At 35.4% G+C, this 14,201-nt stretch overlaps 1 protein-coding gene across 2 annotated transcripts in view; it reads left to right on the forward strand.

The window, feature by feature from the left end:
- LOC140153081 (centrosomal protein of 128 kDa-like) overlaps nt 1-14,201 on the forward strand; it is a 56,153-nt gene that overhangs the window by 26,792 nt on the left and 15,160 nt on the right. Inside the window, exon 9 of one of the 2 annotated variants that reach the window (XM_072175698.1) lies at nt 7,604-7,639. The exons of the other annotated variant lie outside the window; for it this stretch is intronic. Within the exon in view, the coding sequence (XP_072031799.1) occupies nt 7,604-7,639 (36 nt within the window). The remainder of the gene's footprint in view (nt 1-7,603; nt 7,640-14,201) is intronic. 2 annotated transcript variants of the gene reach the window in all.

Consider the following 14,201-nt stretch of genomic DNA (forward strand, 5'->3'; position numbering starts at 1 on the left):
CCTGAATCTTCCACTGAGAGAGGGTGACTTTCAAATTTAGCTGCTAATATTCATTCCATTTGAGTTTCATACTCCCACTGTGGAAGATGTTTCCAAAATCTTTAGCCCATTCACATGGATTTTGAATTTAAATCAGGGTGGCTACAATTTGTGCTACCTTGTTGTTTCGGAGAGTTTTTTTGTGGACGTTTTAATTGCTCTCCTTGAAACTCGGGCTACTTTTCAACCCATCAAATTTGAATTGTGCTAGGCAAATTTTAGTATGGCATCAACTAAGCATATTCTGGTGCGGTATGAATGCATTTAAACACAGTTATGGGGTTGGTAAACTCTGATGTTGTAGAAAAGGTAAAGATATACTTAATAGTGATATAATCCCAGTGATAATTAACTAAAATATTAAAGCAGGATTATCGCAAGCTGGCAATGAACTAAGGATGACTTATTAAGTTGATGAATTGCTTGCAAAAGTGAGTTAATGACAGATTCAAAAGTTTCACTTAGTGTTACTACATGTACTTAATATTATGCCAGAATATTATGCACTTCATTGCAAAGACAAGTACTTGAATTCTGAAAGAAGATATATCATAATCAATTTGCTAAATTTTGAAAAAAATGTGCTGCTTAAATAATATTCAATTTCAGACTTGCATAGAAAACTATTGGGTCATGTACAAGTAAATGTGTATATGTGATGCGATCAAGCAAAATCACTCTGAAGTTGGTCATGTTCAATTTTTAGTTTCTTATTTGATTGTAACAAGCATTTACAAAGCTGTATTTTGCAGAATACTCTATTGAAATTGAACAACCAGTTCAACAGATATGAGCAATTAAAGAGTTTCCAAAACAATAGGAAACAAAAGGAAATATTTCCTTTGTTTGGCTATATCTCACAATCAATATTTTTGACTTTCGACTGATTTTGCTTGATCACATCACATATATCCCAAATTGGTGGTTAAATGACAATACTAGGCATCACTTATCAGTGGCTATCAGGTACCGCTGCAGGCACTTGCCTACAGCCCATTGAGGATATCATTATACATGCCAGGGAAGGGTAGGGAGTATCACTTGTATCTAGGCATCAACATTGACCCAATTCCTCACCTGGATACAGAATCAACAAAAAAGTCATCCTGTTGTATTTAATCTATTGGACAAAATTTTACCGGATTGGTTATAAATTGTACAGGTTTTTAGTGGCGGCACCAGGAGTTTTTTTTTGGGAGGAGGGAAGGCATTGGGGGAATGTAAATTGGGGGGGGGGGGGGGAAAAATCAACAAATTTTGAACAAAATTGCCACAAAAAGTGGAAATTTGTGTAATTTGGGATTTTTTTTTTTTTTTTTTGGAGGGGGAAAGAAAAATATTGGGGGGATGGGCCCTTTCCCTCCATAGTGCCACCACTGTTATTATTAAGTACATGTTTTGTATCTGCATGATAGCATACCAATTTCCTTTTCTTTTGTTATATTTGGAAGTTGATTGCATTTTATGAATTTTTTCACCAAGAGGTATTTATTTGATGATTTATCCCATTGAGTGCAACAGTAGGCTTCCACTACATGTCAGAGGGTGTAAGATGGAACATAAAAAAACCCAATGTAATAAAGCGATCTATTACAAGTGACGTCATGCAACTGACTGAATTGCCTGGATAAGTAAAAAATCCAGAAGTGAATTCTGCATAGGATGTCTAAAGTGCTAAAATTGGAACAACAGAAAATTACTCTGAAAGATTATACTGAAAGAGGGTATTTGAATACTTTGCAACATATAGCCCACTTGACATTTGACGTCATTGCCTGGCAGTATGCACACGATTTATGGCAATTTCCATTGTTCTTTGCTCTGCAGTATGCATACGCATCATAGTTTGCTCAGGGCATGTGCATTTTAAATCGCCCACCACATTTCATATAGTGCAAGAAAGCCATTGAACAGTGTAGCGGTTCATTCAAGCATATCAGTAGACCAGTCCCTCACCTTTGTTGATAAACAATGATGTCAAGTGGTCTATACTAGCCTACACATGTTTTCTAAATGCTTTGGAGCATAAGGTGTCAAAGCATTAAAAACATGTTTTCTCATAAAAATTACCAGGTAACAGAGATCCGTATAAAAGAGATTCACATATGTGATGCGATCAAGCAAAATCAGTCAGAACTCGGAAATATTGATTTTGAGATACAACCAAACAAAGAAAATATTTTTTATGTTTCCTTTTCTTTTGGAAACACTTTAATTGCTCATATCTTTGGAACTGGTTGGTCAATATCAATGGGGTTTTCTGCAAAATGCAGCTTTGTAAATGCTTTTTACTATCCTATAAGAAACTGAAATTTAATATTCCCGAGTTCCGACTGATTTTGCTTGATCGTATCACATATTAAAGGGTGGTTGGACTGTACTAATATTCCTGTATATAAATTTAATGACTGTTGAGATAGTATGACTTTACCAACTTAATTCTGTGGCAGGTCACTTTATGAATAATTCATGAATAAATACAATTTGTGCATTGTGCAATCTAAATCATATTTTGTTATTTGTAACTACCATACTTGAAATGAAATCTTATAATGGTCATGCTCTTTGTGACATAGTACATTGATGCAAAATAATCACCTCCACATGTGACATTATATGGGACCAGAAAATGTATTCCTGCAATTGGTGCAGGCGATACAATTTTCCATCAGTTATTCAAAAGGGGAAGGAAAAACACTTGAAACTTTGTTCAAAATTTATAGTAATAATAAAAGTTAAAATGGTATCAGTTATGACAGGAGGATATAAACTTTAAAATTCACTCATTTTTAGTATGGGAAAGCCCTCTTACCCATTTCAAAACATGTAATTCCAGGGAAATATAAACATCTCTTGAAACTTATGGTATGGGAAAATAAGCCCTTTCGTAAAAATATATACTCTTGGTTATGAATGAGGTTAATAACTTTGCATCGGTTATATTTTTTGGTATTGTGAAAAATTTTACACATTTTAATTTGGTTCCAAAGGCAGAATGTATAGATTTCTCAGAATATCCTGTAAACAACTAATGTGCAGTTATTAACCTGGAAATAGTTGAAAAGGCAAACTTATAGAAAAATATTAACTTCTAAAATCAGATGTCGATTGTAACAACTCCTGAACTAAAAAAGGAATATAAATAGGTACTTTAAGATACAAGATACATAAATAACAACACTAATTTTAAACCACTTGGAAAAAATGCCCAACTTCAAATTCCTGAATGTGAAATTTTAATGTGCATACACCGATCTCAATATTGCAAATGAACCACATTTTGGCTCTAGGATAGAAAATAATAGAATTATAGCTAGGTAATCAGACATTAGAATTCCTTATGGTCTCGCCAAGCGTGAACTTCAGTTGTGCTGTTAAGTGGTATGCAAATTGGGTAGCAGAGACTCTTGGGGTGATAGCATGATCTTGAGCTCAACGCACTCTTTACGATTGTTGGGAAATACCCTTGCAGTTTGCAAACAGTTCACCTTTTTTTTTAATTGACTGAACTTCAATTATACCTATGCACCATATTTAGAAACCAAAATGTAGCATAGTTTTCATCAGTTTACTCACTGGTGTGGCAAGAGCGTGAAAATGATGCAGTGAGAAAAAACTATTTTGAAAGTACTGCAAGGGCCCCATTTTGATGCAATTTGCATGAATCAAAATTGAGTCTCACAAACTCATCTGGCGCGAATTAATTGAGAATCAAATGATTATTCTATCCGTGTGCAGTCTGAGCATAATTTGGAGAGAATCAATTCTGATTCTTGCAAACTGAGGTAAGGAGAATCGTTTTGATAGCCGGTTCTTTGATTCCTGTTAAATTTTGAGGCCCTGTACTGGTTGCTTGCATCAAAATGAAATTTACTGTAATAGGATAAGCTTCAGTATATATTCTTTTACAGACAAAGTTGTCTTTGAACTTACCAAAACATTTTGCTTACATAGTTTTAGTCTTAAAAGAATTCCACCCCTAAACAAGGCTGCAAGGAGCTGACCTGGTACATATTTATAGACACCCTGTATTACAGATGAAAAAGGCTGTTACAGTGTTCACTTGAGAAAATTTACTCGTTCTCCTCTGATCATATTAGACCTAATTAGGCATGTTTTAGCAGAAAAGTGGTTGATATAATACCAGCGTCTACAGTCCTTTGTACATTTCATTGATATACTAAGAGGAGGGGAGCAGAAAGGAAAGGTACTGTGGTAATTAATGGGCCATTGTTTATATCACTTGTGCCAAAAAAGATAGTTTTACATACACTCACAATGTAATAAATGAGGTCTCACATCTGAGACTATAACAGCTAGACCTTATGTGCTAAAGAGGTTTTCAAAATGTTTCCTCTACTACCCCTAAGCATCATCAAATGTCAGAATGTATTCATCCCATTTGCATCATTTCCCTAATAACGGCATAGACGGTCTTTGTTTATAGTCGAGGACTTTGTAGCGACACCCTGGATAGTTCTTATAGTCAGGAGAAATAGAAGATCATGTAAGTGTCGTCAAGTGATTTTTGCCCGCAAACGTAATGATGACAGCCGAATTTGGCGTGTAATGCGGTAAATGAGTGTAGCTTTTCTTCATGCATTTAAAGAGGTATTTAAAGGAACTGCTTGGAGCTATCAAGGACATTTTTAGTGCAATGTCAGTTTAACATTGGGCTATTCCAGTTGAAATCCACACTCCCCCTGTTGAAGAGGTTAGTTAAAGTCTTCCACAGAGGGCGGATGGGTTTCAAATAGAATAGACAATTGGGTTATCTTCAATTTGAATACTCACGTCAGTTGTGGAACATATATATATGTAAAGCCATATACAGGGGGAGTATAGGTTTCAAAATAATTAACCCTAGCCAATTCCATTTGGATAACATACTCCCTCTGTGGAAGACTTTTCTTAAATCTTCTACGGGGGGTATAGCAGATTTCAATGGAATATCACTTTTATATTACTTTTTAAGGACTCACTTATTTTCATGATATGATTACAGGCTTTGTTTCAATGTAATGACATCAACCGTATTAAAGCTGTGTCACGTATCACATGCAGTCATGGTCAGATCTATTTTTTCCACACAAATAGTCCCGTTCCGGAAAGTATAATTTGTTTTCAAGTGTACCTTGTCAATGCTGTTTCCATGTTTCTTAGCTTATGTTAAATTTAAAAAAACCTGTCTTTTCTTGTATAGTCAAGCATTCATGTTTGTTAGGAGTATTATTTTTGTGCTAGATGTATTACAATTACTCTTGTTTCTTCCCTATCATTATCGTCGTTGTCGTCATCATCATCTTCATCATCATCTTCATCATCTTCTTTTTCTTCATCATCTTCTTCTTCTTCTTCTTCATCTTCTCAGGCCTTGCCATTTGAGGCGAGCGGTCGCTCTCACTCGCCACCGCTCGCCCAAACTCAACTTCTAGTGAGCGATTTTAACTCACCAAAAACACTCAATATCGCTCGCTGCAAATCACCCAAAATTCAATAGAGTCAAGTTTCAGCACTTTCAATGTATTCGATTTATAAAGTGATCTTAGCCTTAATCTCTGAAAACTGGAGAGAAGGTGTCAACAGTGTGGAAGTGTTTCATATTGGTATGAAGATCTTTCAGACCTAGGAGTGATTTGATCACTATGTATTAGAGAGTGATTTAGCTCTGGGAGTGATTAAACCACTCGCCTAGTATCATTCTAGCGAGTGATTGACTACTCGCCTTTAAAATCTAAACAACAAGGCATGTCTTCTTCTTTGTCTTCTTTGTTGTCTTCTTCTTCTTCATCATCATCACCATCAACACCATCAATAATGCCACCCATGGCACTCAACAAGTAAGAATTAATATTCAATATGGGATTAAGGGCAATGTACATGTAGCTATATGTTGAACACATTACCAGAATACCCACACAGTATAATGTCTGCCCCAAGTTGAGTTTTCGTCACTTGTGCATCTAGTGTTTTATCCGCGACACTAATTTAATGATCAAGGTCCATTTTACAGTCATAATTGTTGTAATATGACATCAATAATGTTCACTTACTTAACAGCAATTATTGATCTCATAAAGTGAAACATTGAAAATAAAGATCTGTTGCTATGGCAATGCTATTTTTAGTTGAACATTATGTTATATTTCTATGGAAATGAGGTAATGTAATGAATGTTGCCACAATTTATTAACATGTATTTCCTTTCTCCTGTCCAATAGCATGGTTATGGGTAGTCTTTACTGATTTTTTTTTCAAAGGTTTTTCCTATCATCGAGATTGTAAAATTTTGTCTCAAGGTCTATTGCGGCAAATTGGAATTTGGTTCCAGTATTTTAGAAAAGTAATAATAATATCAATCTAATTGCTGTATGCTGAAATAATCTCGGATAGATGAGGTAAAAGTTTTAGTTACTAAAATCAGCTGTAACTAGGGACGATGGTCTGATGGAAGATTTTTCCACTCAAGAGGTCCAAAACCCAAGAAGGTTATTGTCTATGTGAATACTATTGAATATCAGTTTGGCCTAAACAGTGAGAAAAGACTGGTGATAGCAAATGATTGGACTTAATCTTTTGTCTACACTGACTGTGCATGTATTTGGTGTTATGCTTGTAATAATGACTGACAAACTTACCGCTTGTATCATGTGGGACTCATGAAAATATTCTCTCTTGACTTTTGTTGTGTACAATTGGATACTGCCTATTGGCACCTGTGTACCGCACCATTGTACTGCGTCATTGTGACAAGATTGCACTTTGAAGTTCTGTGCTCAAAAACTAACATGGTCAAAAGGTCAATTTGGACACAACTGCACAATCTCAGATCATCTGAATCTGGTGAAAAAGTCAGGCACTTTAATAACATTTAATTTGTCAACCTATATAACAATGTTTGCGGTTGTCAGTGTAGGAAATGATGCCTGGCCAACTGTTCTCTTATCAGGTGCATCACTTAGCTGACTTACCGGTATGATTGACATGAGCCTGAAAATATGCCACTGCCTGTCAGGTCTTTCCTTTTGTATCTTAAAGTTAGATCATCATCTACCTTAGAGCAATTTTCAGACTCATTTTCAAACTTTTAGCCGTTAACTTAGTTTTAGACACAAATTTCTTGTGCATATTTGTTAAATAGGTTGGGTGAATTGGTACCCAAGTTGAAAATGGATGCTATTCCAAAAGGATTCCAAAGTGAATTCACCCTCCACCCTTTCTTGTCCACTACAGAGAAGTTTTAGAAAGGGTTCTTTACAAAAAGGAGGCCCATTTATTACACAATTTCATATTGAGAAATTGAAATATAGGACAGGTAACTTGTTAAGGCTGTCTAGACTGTCCCGCTGTCTTATTGAATTGGTGTTGAATATCCAACCTTACTGGTAAGTATTACGAGGCCTCTGTAAGCAAGTATACTATGCATACGGGGGCTAGCATTTGTTAAGTTTGTGGAAACTGACAGCAGTAAGTGTTTTCATAATTAATTGTAGTTAAGCTTAATCTAGTAACTGAAATAATCATGCTAATTCACATTGCAAATACTCTTGCTTGATTTGCGTAGGTTTCAATCCAGCCAAACTTAACAAAAGAATATGGCGTAAGTATTATATTTTTAATCTCAATGTGGTTTCGTTGGTAACGGTGCTGCTGCAAACAAATGCATTTGAACCAATATTAACCACTGCTATAATGGGAATAATCCAGAGCTACCCTGATGACTAAGGGGCTATTCCATTTGAAATCCATGTTATGCCCAACTGCAGTCTTCCACAGAGGGAGTATGTGTTTCAAATGGAATTAGCAAGGGTGAATTATTTTGGATCCCACACTCCCTCTGTAATATGGCTTTACCTATGACTTCTACAACTGGAGTGTGTGTTTCAAATTGAAGTTACCCAATTGCTTCTATTAGAAACACATACTCCCTCTGTGGAAGACTTTAGCTAAATCCTACACAGGGGGACTAGTGTGGATTTCAAGATGAATAGCCCAATATATGCATAGCTAACCCAAACCTCGCTTTTTTTAACCTTGGGCCAAAAAAATGTGTTGTGTTGCCACCCTCCCAACCAACGTACCCATCTCCAGTAGAACAACAAAAATATGTGACCAATTTCTCTAAATGGGGTGGGTTGCTGAAGGAAAAAATGAAAAGTGCATCCAAATTGAAACATTTACTTTAAAAAAAGTTTTTTATGAAAATACTGGAACTGACTGACCCATCTTTGGGAGGTGACACAATATTTTCTTGGCTGTGTGCATGGTTATTGCTTGCTGCCTGCATGCATGCTATCCATTTCACAGTAGTAGTTCAATAGAATTGCATGGAAGTAAGATTTGTCTCATGTCCCCTGCGTGCATTGGATTTCTGATGGTGAAAATGTTCAAAAATAAAATTTCATTTCACAAATTTTATTTTATTTTCAAAAAATGAAGACAAATCGCCATTGGCAAAACACAATGGGCCAAAAACCGGTGATTTTTCAAGGGGGTAACCCCCCTGAACATCTGATTTATTGATGAAATAAAAAATGCATACCGCATTAGATTTCAAACTAATGGGACATGAGACAAATCTTTTTTTTTTTGCCTAAGCCTGTTAAGTGATTGTACACCATGAGCTTCTGATTTGATACAATATTGGCATGGTTTTTTTGTTATTGTTTTTTGTTATTGGTTTTTTTTCTTGTTTTGTTTTTTCATTTTTTTTTTCAAAAAAAAATGGACAAAAGAAGACTCATTTTAGCTGGTGAAAGACTTTCTTTCCGCTTTCCTCCCTTTAAATTCCCACTCCTTTTAAGTCATCATTGAGCAAGTTCCAACTCATAATATAAAGATGGGATTTCTCACTTGAGAATATAAAACATTTAGTACCTAGCAGGATTAGCTTCTAAAAGGTAACACTTTCGTAGTTTAATTATCAACTCATGGGGCTTATTTTCTCAGTGTAGGTTGAGCAACAAGCATAAACAAGCTCAAGTTTGACACGATTAATTGTGCCATTTCCATTAATTTTTCCAGCTGGGGCTTATCTATCACAAAATGTTTCTGAAATTCTTTGTATATAGACCTGTCAGGGCAAAGTTACCACAATATCATGGCAAATGAACAAATGTGTACTACAAATGTGTGATAAATTAACAATTTGGTATTGCCTACACCTGCTTCCTTTCGCAAATTATGTTGATATTAATTCATTTTCAGGCCTAAACGTGTATGTTTGAAAAAATGTTAACTGTTTCAAGAGTATAGTGTTGACTGATTACTTACTGCTACTCATTGATCAAGACAGAAGCATGTCAAAATGGTGGTACTCAAGAGCTGAAAATATAGAGGTCCCCATTGCTTCTAAAAATAATTAGGAAAGCTTTTTCAATGTGGATTATCCTTTTTCTATTTGAATTCCTTTTTGGATTTCATTTTTCTTTTTGGATTTCCATTTTCTTTTTATATTTCATTTTTCATGTTTGTTTCCTTTTTGGAATTCCGTTTCTTGTTGGAATTCCTTTTTCTTTTTGGATTTCCTTTTGAATTTTCTTTTTCTTTGTGGATTTTCTTTTGGATGGATATCTTTTTTTTTTTTTGGAGGAAATTTATACTCTATTGCCGTTATTATTCACACCACTCAACAACCAAATGTGGTGAAGTTCATACCAATGTATCCATCAAGAACATAACCACAATAATGTTCATCAGGGATGTAAAGTTTTCAGGCTTTTGCCCAGGGCTTGAAAAAATGTTAATTTCCCTGGAAGCAAGCTAAATTTCCCACAATTTATAGCATGTTTTTAAAAAAAAAGACACAATTCCCCTCAAAATACCAGAATTTTCCTCCAAACACCATTTCCTGGGAAGGAACTTCCAAAATTCCCCACTTTTTCGAGCCATGCTTTTGCCTGAATTCAGGCTTTTTTTGTAGTCCAGATTTACACAATTTCATTTATTTTTGGCTTGTTTTAGGGTCATTCTGGTCATTTTCACACTGTTTTTCAGGCTTCTACAGGCTTTCTTTAAAAGTAGAGTTTCATCCCTGGTTCATGCACACCACTCAACAACTGAATGCGGCAAAGTTCATATCATAGTATCCGGAAAGAACCTAGCCATAACGTTCATTCACACCACTCAACGACTAAATGTAGCAAAAAGTTCATACAGCAAGAACTAATCATGATTCTTATGCCATGGTGTGACCATATACCACATAAATGTCAATCCAAGATAAGATTTCACACAAAGGTGTAAGTGACGACGGCACGCTCACTAGCGGTCGGTATTGTGATTGTCAAATCAGAAACTCACAGCGGTAAGATGTAACTTGCATGCAAATAATGTTTAAGGTGCTGCTTGCTGATTGAGCCTGTACTGAATATATCTTAAATTAAATAGTTTGAAAGGAAAATGTGGACTTACATGAAAGCTGACACAAGAGCATACTTATTATTCATATACTAACGTAAGTCTGTGACTTCTGAGTGAAAATCATTAATACTTTTGAGCTCAGACATAGCAATTATTGTTGTTAGAAAACACTTTTCGTTTTTTCAAACTCTTTTGTGGAGCATCACTTTAAATGGGCATGAAATGAAAAAGTCATACATCCTAGACTTCATTGGAAAGCAAAGTATTTTTACATTCAGCATTAGAGTCTATTGTATGAAATGAACAAGTCATACAACTTAGACTGCATTGGGAAGCAAAAGTATGGGGATTCAGCAATCAGCAAACTCCATGCTTTTGATGACATTTAAAGGTTATGAGTAGTGACTCTTTGTGAAACTTTTACCAAGTTGTCTGAATTACACACACAGACATCCCCCCATCCCCACATACATACATTGTACTTGTAAATTTGCAACTGTGGACCTTTTTCTTCTCAGTAGACACCAAACCATGGATGAACCCCACATATCAAAATTAACTGCCTACCCAATGACACCCATCGGACACACCAGACTTTTTACATACCAAGGGTTGACCCCCTACCAGAATAAACATGGACACATTGGTGAATTACACTCTACTTTGCATTTTGGCAGATTCTGGCAGCCAAAGATGTTCTCAGTTGCAGGTGTGTGTCCATTTAGGTGGTAAAAGGTCAGATAAAAGTCCATGGTTGCAGGTCTATACAAAATATATATCCACCCCCCCACATACACCCCCACACCTTAACATCACCCAGGGACCACTGAACCATCCAAAACTAAGTCTCAATCAAAAATTCTATAAAATGTCAAACTGGAACCAAAATGTGAGAGTGCCCTATTTATTACTCTTTTCAGCATATCATAATTCCTTAATGGTACCTACTTTTAAATAGTTAAAACTATTTGATAAAAGCATAACATGATAGCTTTATGAATTTGTGTTGCGCAGAATATCATGTGTATATGGCAACATATTCTCAAGAGGATTTTATCAATTGTAATACCTAATGAATTTGTGATCAAAACCCTTTTGAGTGTAATAGAAGTTCATTTAAATACCAAATTGTGAAAAAGATTATTAACTATTAAATCTATTACATTTCCTTGAATATGAAATTTTACTATGACTTGCATAGAAACACAAGTTATCAAATTAAATTGGCTTTGATTAAACTTCAGTCATCTAACACGCCGTGTAGTCGTTAAGTTACTGCTTTCGTGTGCTCGGCATGCTGCTTTTCAACCAACAAGGGGGTTGTGCTTCAGTGAAAATGGAAGGGCCTCTCACTCTCCAGAGTCCTCTTATGCAGGAACTCAACAACTAGCCCAACTTGGTGGCAGTATCAATGCAGAATTTTCCAACAGCAGTTTGTATACCTTAAGTATATCGCGTTTTACGTGAATGGCTTACAAGATTAATCCAATAGATCTATTGTGTTAACATTGACATCTCGGTGGCTTGATTTGAATGCGGTATCGATAGAGTAGAGAAACTTAGTGGTAATGGGTAACGGATGATAATTTTGGAATGGTTCAATTTTACTGCAGTCAATTTAAATAGATTTATTATAACAAATTTGTAGTAAAAGTACAATCATTTGTTGGCTTAGTTTCTACATATTACATTGGAAAGGAATGTACATGCTGGAATATAAAGTTTTATGTTTTTTACTAGTATGGTCTATAAGATTTCACACCACCAAATTCTATGATTGTGCACCATTAATTTCAATTATCAGAAAAACCCATGGCCAGCTAAATTAAGGATTAAAATGAGCAGAAATTTGCATAATTTTGGCAAAATTTGGATTGGTCATGATTAGTAATGTTAAATACTGCAAGTGTACCACAGGTGGGACGTGGGAGACTGGAGAGCTCTAATAATTTTAAATGATTTTAAGCAGTCTTTTCTTTACAGAAACACTGGCATGACTTTGCCTGTAAAATAGGCAATTTCCGGACATCGTAGACTTAGAGGGCCAGTCGTAAAAAATAATGACGGTCAACCTATATTTTTTCCCAGCCAGAGGGATCAGGCAAGGGCTGATTTCAACCATCATAGCTGTCGCTTTTAAGCGACAATTTTAAAAAATTGAGTTGCTCCTGTGAAGAAAAAAAATGATGTTTTCTTAAGGCAAATTTAGCACATATCTGTATGGGACTCTGATTTGGTGGTGTGAGATGATAAGCTTATCCCATTGGGCCACTAGTTTTGCATTATTGGTAGTAGTCTGCTTAGTTTAGGGCCATTGCTTCATGCTTGGAAATAGATTATTTCACCTGGCCTACATACAGTAATCCATCTTTCCCCTCATTTATACATATATATTTGAATCTCAGAGTAAAAGGTCTTACATGTAGGATATTTCAGATATTATCGAACACCTGTTGTGTTAAAAATAATAATGCAATAACCATAGTAACAAAATTCATCCTGCAACCTGAAGCAATGTTACAATCTAATATTCATAATGGTAATCTTCATTATTAGGCCATGTCTGCATTCTATCATTAATTCAGATGATTAAGATCTCCTACTTTGATAGCAATCTTTTTCATTTGAAGTGTACAGATGCAAAAATGCAATAAACACCAATCAGGATATTAGTGTTCATCGCATTCTGCCTAGAACCTGTTGCTCCCATATTCATTCTGCATGGGATATATCATGCACTGCAGCAAAATGAATACAATGGGATACATTGTCACCAATCAGAGCTGTCAATTTTTGTGCAGCAGGTAGGTTAATGGTAATCAGGATAATGGTGTTTATTGCATTTTGCATCTGAACGCTTTATTTTAAAGCTTTGTCCTTATTGTGTTGTAGATAACATGTGATTTCCACTATTCTTAGCATTTAGGAGCTCAATTACTCCGGAGCTCCTTGACTTGCTCCTAACTCTATTTGAGGAGAGTTATTTATTGAGCTCCTTGTTCTTCCTTGCTCCTGTGATTTTGATACTGATAATTTCTAATTGAGCTCCTTGTTGAGCTCCTAGACAAGTCCAGCAGTGTAAAAAAGAAAGTTTCATCAAATTCTAGATATGAAGACCTGGGATGGATGAGTTATGTGGATTATGAAAACCACAATGAAAGTCAAAAATCAGCAATTTGTTTCTGCACAAAGAGGTATAGAATTTTGTTCACCTCTTTCATATTATGTAACTTTTAGATTTCATTCAGCAGGTAAGTGATGACTGAGGTATTGTCCATCAAAGAAGGTGTTTATTCTTTGTTTAGTTGTTTTTGTTTGTTTGTTTGTTCGTTTGCTTGCTTACTTGCTTGCTTGTTTATTTGTTGCTTATCCATTGCAGGGGTTAATAACTTCATGAATCAAGTTGAAAACAGGAAAGTAGGGATTCTTGACTCGAGACCATTGTGTCACATTAATGCATATAATGCATAGAATGGAGTCAGCCTGTCTGCTGCATGCCAGGCAACTTGTACAAAAATATACAAAAGTTTTCCTACATGTAAATGTAGTTCCACATATGAAAATAAGTGACATATGTGATGGTTATGAATTTGTAATGTAAAACAAATTTAGTGAATTATGCCATTTTATTGCGTATGTGCTACATACATGAAATTTGCATATTTGGGTCAGCGCTTGTGTAAGATCTTGATCAAATGTATGAATTAAGGTAGTTTGTGTGTCATTATTTGAGTGTTCCAGTTTTAAAATGATCCTATTGTGTCAGCATTTTGACATGACGTGTTTTGAGATAACATAGC

This window comes from Amphiura filiformis, chromosome 5 (assembly GCF_039555335.1).
Source record: "Amphiura filiformis chromosome 5, Afil_fr2py, whole genome shotgun sequence".
NCBI classification, from domain to species: domain Eukaryota; kingdom Metazoa; phylum Echinodermata; class Ophiuroidea; order Amphilepidida; family Amphiuridae; genus Amphiura; species Amphiura filiformis.